The 9092-nt window shown below is 42.1% G+C and overlaps 1 protein-coding gene across 1 annotated transcript in view; it reads left to right on the top strand.

Moving 5' to 3' along the window:
* Nucleotides 1–2636: 2636 nt before the first annotated feature.
* Nucleotides 2637–9092, top strand: part of LOC125241297 (ATP-binding cassette sub-family C member 4-like) — a 24971-nt gene continuing 18515 nt past the window's right edge. The window contains 5 exon segments of the mRNA XM_048149698.1: nt 2637–2854; nt 4138–4232; nt 4942–5098; nt 5312–5383; nt 8089–8284. Of these exon segments, the coding sequence (XP_048005655.1) occupies nt 2778–2854; nt 4138–4232; nt 4942–5098; nt 5312–5383; nt 8089–8284 (597 nt within the window). The 5' untranslated portion in view covers nt 2637–2777.

The raw sequence follows: 9092 nt of genomic DNA, 5'->3' as shown, positions 1-9092 counted from the left end.
CATTTATCGCGCTAACCGAAGACAATATTTGTGTCGCTTAACTTCAAAAGTAGGTAAATCCATTCTGCTATAAGGTTGATTATTTTTCAGATCATATTATATTTTTTGTATAATCAACCTTCATACTTTATTTGGTTTAAAGAAACTTTATTGTCTAAGAAATTACAGAAATTTCACTTACAAGACAACTTATAAATACTATCTTAAAAATATTACAAGTTAGGTACGCAATAAACAAGCACGTGTGATTATGTTTCACAATAAACAGTTGCATTATTATAACTAATGTAATAATGATACAATAATGTTAACTAGAATATTCTTTATACTTTATTCAATTAATTAATACTTAAAAAATAACAATCGTTTATGAACTTAATTAGTAGAGGAGATGTAGCGTTTGGGGTCATAATAATTCCCACAGAACCGAAGTTTGGTTTTTTTAGTTCTTTGTGTGGGTCTATTTGACATACTAAAAATATAGTAAAATATATTTATGCAAAATGCGTTTTTTCGACCGCCAACATTTGTATGAAAAATTACTATGAAAAAAAAATCCTAAAATTTAAAAATCGTCTCTGGTATCAACTTATGGGGAATTAGGCGGCAAAAAAATTTATAGCGTTGATTATTAGCAAAAATATAACAATTTTCCACTATTTTGATAAAATAAAAACTAATAAAAAATCATATATTTGATGAAGGGAAGTGATTGAAACATAAATTTCAGCAATGTAATTTTATTCATAGGTACCACACCATGGTAAATACGGGTACGATCCGCCTGGTGACAAGCAGTCACGGTATCCTATGACGCCTGCCACTCTAGAGCCTTCACATGCGCGTTGCTGGCCTTTTAGGGTACCTTTCCACCAGAGATGCGCTACGTGGATGTGTTTGATATCCACCAATCATGTTCATTGTTCCACAAAGTATAGCTCTAGTGGGAACGGGTTCGACTAAGCTGATTGTGGATATCAGACGCATACATAACACATATCTGGTGGAAAGGCACCCTTAACAGTCCTCAGCTAGCTCGCAGGATAAGAAGCGGCCGCGGGAGAAAAATCCTCCTAAACCTACATCGGAAACAGATGCCTTAATCTCACTGTCCAAGGCCCTAAGTCACGCGGCCCCGGTAGGCCAAAGAAGCGCTGGCTAGACGTCGTGGGAGCGGACATAAGAGAACAATCTCACGCTTAAGGATGCCGAAGACCGGGCGAAGTGGAGAAGACTGAGCAGAAAAGTGGACCCTGGCACTAGGCCGGGAAAACGCTAGGTTGAAGAAGAAGAAGCCGCAGTGTGCGACCATATACGGGTCCAGGGTGTGAGGGTGCGCAGATTTATGTCTAGAAAAACCGATGATTATTAGGTTTGGGTTTTCTCTCGTGTTCGATATAATGCTTTATCGAGAGTTTTTGTTTGGGATGCGACAAATTATGTACTTACATTGAACCCCAACCCCACCAAAATACAATTTTATAGTAAATACATTTACCGCAAAAGGAGGATTTTTCTCTCCTTCTTCTGCGAGCTAGCTGAAGACTGTTAAGGGTGCCTTTCCACCAGAGATGTGTTATTGACGCGCCTGATATCCACAATCAGCATAGTCGAACCCGTTCCCATTAGAGCTATGCTTTATGGAACAGTGAACATGATTGGTGGATCAAGCATCCACGTAGCGCCTCTCTGGTGGAAAGGTACCCTAAAGGGCCAGCAACGCGCATGTGGAGACTCTAGAGTGGCAGGCGTCATAGGCTACCGTGACTGCTTATCACCAGGCGGATCGTACCCGTATTTACCACGGTGTTGGTACCTATGAAAAAAATTACATTGCTCAAATTTATGTTTCAATCACTTCCCTTCATAAAATTGATGATTTTTATCAGTTTTTAATTTATCAAAATAGTGAAAAATTGTTATATTTTTGCTAAACATCAACGCTATAAATTTTTTTGCCTCCTAATTCCCCATAAGTTGATACCAGAGACGATTTATAAATTTTATGATTTTTTTTTCATAGTAATTTTTCATACAAATTTTGGCGGTCGAAAAAACGCATTTTGCATAAATATATTTTACTATATTTTCAGTATGTCAAATAGACACACACAAAGAACTAAAAAACCCAAACTTCGGTTCTGTGGGAATTATTATGACCCCTCCCATACAAATGCTCGTACAACTCCTCTACTAACTCCCTCAACCGCCTGCCCAGTTCTCTGCAGAGCCCGCGCGCACCGCCACCCCACGGACCGAGTGTCTCGACACCAAAAGCTACAAATTCGTAATTGGTGCCGGGACAGCTATATTTATTTCTTTTAAAACGCTCTCGGGCGTCAGCCGCCGCCCCGGCATTTTTAGTGGTGGCTGAAATGTAGGACGCTGCCAGCGTATCGGTGCAGGTATCAACCTTATAACAGAATGTATTTACCCACTTTTGAAGTTAAGCGACACATTTGATTTTAACTGTTTTGTCGGTGTCAACTTCGGGGACAGTAACACTGTTATGTTCAAAGCACGTTCGAAGGCTCGCTAGGCGTGCAATCTATATAAGCAATCGCGGAGTAACGTTCCACCAAGGCGCATCAAACGGGAATGTTCAGTCAATATTATATGAATAGTTTTATCCTTACTTATGAAATCTTTGATTGGTTCTCATGATTCTTAACAAATTTTTAACGTTATGGCCATTGAGACCAAGTGCCATGACCACGTTGATTAAGCCTACGATATCTAATGACAGTAATGATAGCTAATAGATAATAAATATAATAATGGACACAGGACCAAAACAGAGGCGCCAGATAAATCCACGTTATACGGCGAACATCTTTTCTATTCTGACATTTGGGTAAATTCGTATTTTCGAGCTAGTGAACTAAACACATTCAGTGCCATGGACTCCGCTACTTCCGCTAGGGAGTTCTCAATAACTGTTCACATGCCACGCGACTCCCGAGGGGAGCACGTACTGAAAGCGCCCTCCACGCGCGCGAGTGAGGAGAGCGCTATTAAGTTAATAGATGACTAACGCCACGCCAACCGACTCCACTAGGGAGTTAACTCACGATTTTTCAGGGTTGTCACTATACCTCGTTTTCGAAATGAAACATAGATAAAATCGACCGTTATTTATTTATTCTTTAAAAAACGAAGTACTTAAGAATAAGTATTAGTATATAGGGTGGGCATCACTTGGGCAGTTTGTGATCATTTGGGAAATATGAATTGTGATGACACTTAAAAAATGTCTAATTTTATGAAAGCTGCAAATCCCGACTGGGGGGGGGGGTGCATTGTAACTGATCCATTTTATCGATCGATCAAAGATGGCGGCTTAAATGTATGGGATGGGATAATCCGATATCGGACCAGATAATGTGAAAACGCACTTATTACACTATCAAGTTGAGTTCCACATGTATCCACTGAACACGCGTGCCATACATAACCAGTGGACACTAATTAATAATGCAAACATTGTAAAACATGGAAAAAAATGGATCGGTTGCATTGGCCCCCAGTCGGAAATGCCCCGTTGTACCTTATAGATAACGAAGAAAAGAAATGAAAAAGTCTAGCTAAATACTTTTAGCCCTGTGTGGAGTTGGCAATTTTGGCCTTTCTGACAGCCCTGGACTTGGTCTCCCCAAGGGAGTCGACGGCATACGGCAAAGAAATGATCTCCGCAGCGGAGTTCCTGGCGTGCGGTGTTGTTTATTCGTAGAGTGAATAGAATAGAATAGAAAATATTTATTTGGCATAGAGATACATAATAAAAACAAGAGTGCGCGTTTGGTTGGATTCCACGGGAGAGTCTTATATGTAAAGATGTTTGTTTTTACGCCGGCATCCAGCAATGAACTTGGATTTGACTTGGCAATGAACGTGTTAAAAGTATGCGCTGTATACTTAATATATACACGGAAATATGTATCATTAAGCGCTTACATCTAACGATTAAATATAAATCACTGTTATATTGTATAAACCTTCGTGCAGCGCCAAACATCGGATATAGGACAACATTGGAGTAGAACGAGAATTCCATGAAGCACTTATCTTTCTTATTAACTACCTATCCTCACTGGATCGCAACCGCATAAGTGCATTATATTCTTCTGTTTTCTTCAGGTGGACATTGGAGACGTTCAAACTAGGTTACAATCGCGATATCGCCAGCAGTGATTTATATGCACCTCTACCAGAACACCGGTCGGATGTTTTAGGTTGTATAGATTAGATTCCATATATTATGTTTTTTAACATAAGGTACAGCGTGACAAATGTAACTGGTAAATTTTTTCCATGTTTTACAATGTTTACATTATTAAATAGAGTGCCCATCGGTTATATATGGTAGGCGTGTTCAGTGGATACCTACATGTAGAACTCAACAGCATAGTGTAATAATGGAAAAAATGGACTATTTACAATTGCCCACCAGTCGAGATTTGCCCCGCTGTACCTTACTTCTTTTATCATAATTAAAAAAAAAAAAAACACGCGCCTGTATGACGTGAAGTGTCGAGTCGGAGGCCAAGATCCTTTTTGGGTCGCTGAACCAGTGAAATATCTAAGTAGGTACTTAATGTATAAGCATATAGGCACAGTATAATAAAGAGTACTATCGTACAGTATGGCCACTCCCGCTCCCCTCTGAAAGTGCCGCCCACCCCCTCTCGGTTACCTGACAGTTACCGCCTGTCAAAAACGCGAACAATCGACCTGTCATATCTTACTCATACAAGCATGGTACGCGTTCACCTACACGAGCTTAGAATGTGTGCTAGGAACGCGCCTCTTTCATATATTTGATCGCCAGTGTCCGAGATGTGATATAGGTTAATCAATGGCAAATTCAGGGGTCGCAGGCAGGCAGGCAGGGAATGGCCGCAGGTGGTTGGGGAGGTTGGGCTAACTATTGTCAGTTCGTAGGTGATGCTCTGCAGAGGGCCTGGGAACATGAAGTGCGCACGAGCTCCAATCGCTCACGAGACTCGAAGCCTAGTTTATGGAGGGCGTTGATTAAAGTCTTCGGAGCCGAGTTCATGCTCTATGGACTGATCCTCGCAGCCATGGAGTTCATCATACGGTATGTAGTAGGTATTATAGTTTCATACAATTTATCTCGGTCAAGTCTCATGACGCTGTATTTACCTACCATCATCATTTTCAGTACTTTGATTAAAGGCTCATCAACTTCGCATACTTGCTTTAATTTACGTAATAACCAAATAGAAAATTTCATAAGTAGGTAAAGTTAGCTATCAATTTATCTCTCATAACTCATAATGTTTCCGCACAGGCTGCAGCAACCACTGTTCTTGGGTCTAGTGCTCCGTTACTACAACCCAATCCAAGATTCCCACAACAACACGTAAGCTATTTATGGTTTTCATAAACGTGCCAATTTGGTTCAGTTAAGTAGTCCAGCAGTATTATGAATTTATGTCCCATTAATTACTTACCTAATACCGACCTCAATAACATAGGTATAACCGATAGCCCCATGTGCAGGGCGTGCATGGAAGCAGAAGAGACCATCAAACACTTTATTCTGGAGTATAAACAGGTAGAAGTATATAGGAACAAGTACCTAGGTACGCCGAACACACTAAAAGAGGTATTTAGCCACCTGAAAACACTGCTAGGATTTGTAGAGGAGCTGGGGTGACTAGAGTAGTGCTACCTCGTCAAATTCACGCAAAATAGGCACAATAGTTGTCGACTTGCGGAAAATGCCCAACAAAACTAACTACCTACCGACCTGTCGTGGGCCATGCTTGGACGCCGCCGCCCGCCCGACTCCTGTGTGTGACAACCTGACAAGACAAACCCTTTTAAAACTGCAACCTTCTTCGTCATCCTCCACCACTCCTTCACTCCTCTGCCGTTATGAGCCAAATTCGATACAGAAAAAATTCAAACTTTATTCTTCGTGGCCCTAATAATAGCAAAAACAGTTATGTGTCCCGACTGGTTGTTCCCTTCAATTCAATACTTATTATGAGGCGGCGGGCGCGGTGAGCTGAGGCTAATCAGTATCTTCATTGCTTCCATAGGTAAATACACTTATCTAAATATATAGTGATCTATTGTGTGACATATGTTAGACATAACAGTTCGGGACAATGATAATTATTATAGAACATTCTTACACAGATTGACCGAGTCCCACGGTAAGCTCAAGAAGGCTTGTGTTGCAGGTACTCAGACCACGATATATATAATATACAAATACTTATATACATAGAAAACATCCATGACTCGGGAACAAATATATGTGCCCATCACACAAATAAATGTCCTTACCGGGATTCGAATCCGGGACCGCGGCGTAGCAGGCAGGGTCACTACGCGCTAGGCCAAACCGGTCGTCATAATTCGAGCCATATTCTCGTGGACTCTACTCGCAGGAACCGCTATGTGTCGCGACTCTTCCACTACTAAGAGGCGGCGGGCGCGGTGAGCTGGGGCTATACAAACTATTGTACATATGTTAGGCACAACAGTTCGGAACAATGATAACTCGAGCTTCGTGTATCCTACTCGCAGGAACCGCTATGTGTCGCGACTGTTCCACTACTACGAGGCGGCGGGCGCGGTGAGCTGGGGCTATACAAACTATTGTACATATGTTAGACACAACAGTTAGGAACAATGATAATTCGAGCTTCGTGGATCCTACCCGCAGGAACCGCTATGTGTCGCGTCTGTTCCACTACTACGAGGCGGCGGGCGCGGTGACCTGGGGCTATACAAACTATTGTACATATGTTAGACACAAGAGTTAGGAACAATGATAATTCGAGCTTCGTGGATCCTACCCGCAGGAACCGCTATGTGTCGCGACTGTTCCACTACTACGAGGCGGCGGGCGCGGTGACCTGGGGCTATACAAACTATTGTACATATGTTAGACACAAAAGTTCGTAACAATGATAATTCGAGCTTCGTTGATTCTACTCGCAGGAACCGCTATGTGTCGCGACTGTTCCACTACTACGAGGCGGCGGGCGCGGTGACCTGGGGCTATACAAACTATTGTACATATGTTAGACACAAAATTCGTAACAATGATAATTCGAGCTTCGTTGATTCTACTCGCAGGAACCGCTATGTGTCGCGACTGTTCCACTACTACGAGGCGGCGGGCGCGGTGACCTGGGGCTATACAAACTATTGTACATATGTTAGACACAAAAGTTCGTAACAATGATAATTCGAGCTTCGTTGATTCTACTCGCAGGAACCGCTATGTGTCGCGTCTGTTCCACTACTACGAGGCGGCGGGCGCGGTGACCTGGGGCTATACAAACTATTGTACATATGTTAGACACAAGAGTTAGGAACAATGATAATTCGAGCTTCGTGGATCCTACCCGCAGGAACCGCTATGTGTCGCGACTGTTCCACTACTACGAGGCGGCGGGCGCGGTGACCTGGGGCTATACAAACTATTGTACATATGTTAGACACAAAAGTTCGTAACAATGATAATTCGAGCTTCGTTGATTCTACTCGCAGGAACCGCTATGTGTCGCGACTGTTCCACTACTACGAGGCGGCGGGCGCGGTGACCTGGGGCTATACAAACTATTGTACATATGTTAGACACAAAATTCGTAACAATGATAATTCGAGCTTCGTTGATTCTACTCGCAGGAACCGCTATGTGTCGCGACTGTTCCACTACTACGAGGCGGCGGGCGCGGTGACCTGGGGCTATACAAACTATTGTACATATGTTAGACACAAAAGTTCGTAACAATGATAATTCGAGCTTCGTTGATTCTACTCGCAGGAACCGCTATGTGTCGCTTCTGTTCCACTACTACGAGGCGGCGGGCGCGGTGAGCTGGGGCTATACAAACTATTGTACATATGTTAGACACAACAGTTCGGAACAATGATAATTCGAGCTTCGTGGATTCTACTCGCAGGAACCGCTATGTGTCGCGTCTGTTCCACTACTACGAGGCGGCGGGCGCGGTGACCTGGGGCTATTCAAACTATTGTACATATGTTAGACACAACAGTTCGGAACAATGATAATTCGAGCTTCGTGGATTCTACTCGCAGGAACCGCTATGTGTCGCGACTGTTCCACTACTACGAGGCGGCGGGCGCGGTGAGCTGGGGCGAGGCGGTGTTGTTCGCGCTGGGCGTGGTGCTCACCAGCGTGGTCAACGTGCTCGTGCAGCACCCCTTCATGATGGCCGCTATGCACATCGGCATGAAGATGAGAGTTGGCGTTTGCAGCTTGATTTATAGAAAGGTTAATAAGCTCAAACTGTTTTTTTCTAGTAGACTACTACTGATTTAGATTTAGATTTCTTTATTTCATGATAAAAATTACACTATAAATTTGTTACATGCCAAAGTTATGTTTATCTTCTCATCATGATGAAAAAATCGAAATCGAATTTCGAATGATCGAAAATTACATTATAAATTGAAAATAATAAAATGAATATTTTCTCCCAATAAGGATCGTCATTTATAAATAGAAATACACAAAACACAATAAAATTAGAAATAAAATAAAATTCGAAGTCAGTGTAATCAAATGCATGCTATCACAAATTCAATTCCATGTACTCATTTACAGAGTACAGAGGGTTATCTAACAAAAGGTTTCTCAATTTGCGCTTAAGTGCTTCGTCATATGGCTCATTCCTAAGATCGACAGGTAAGTGTTCGTAGTAAGTAGGGCCGATGACACGCGGGTTCCTTCACGCGAACTTTGGTCGCATACCTAAATTGGTTACGAGTGAGCACATAAAGTATTCAAAAAAATATAGGTAGTAGGTACATACCTAAGTAATATAATATCTAGTAAGTACTTATACTTAATAAAGTCCGAAGGTGCTACTTTTAGCTACAAATGAATTAGATAATAAAATTACACAAAGTACTCACTAATATGTATCTAGAAGTCTGTCTTCTCCCAGTGTTTATCTTATCCCATTATACTTTACATGTTTTTTTTTATACTACGGAAGTGGCAAACAAGCACACGGCCCGCCTGATGGTAATCTCAATCAGTTTTTGTAACTCATCCCGACTCCCGAGGTGTTGACATG

Source organism: Leguminivora glycinivorella, chromosome Z (genome assembly GCF_023078275.1).
Source record: "Leguminivora glycinivorella isolate SPB_JAAS2020 chromosome Z, LegGlyc_1.1, whole genome shotgun sequence".
In the NCBI taxonomy this organism is placed as follows: domain Eukaryota; kingdom Metazoa; phylum Arthropoda; class Insecta; order Lepidoptera; family Tortricidae; genus Leguminivora; species Leguminivora glycinivorella.
The sequence above is the reverse complement of the archived record's forward strand: the minus strand, read 5'-3'. Positions and strand labels throughout refer to the sequence as shown.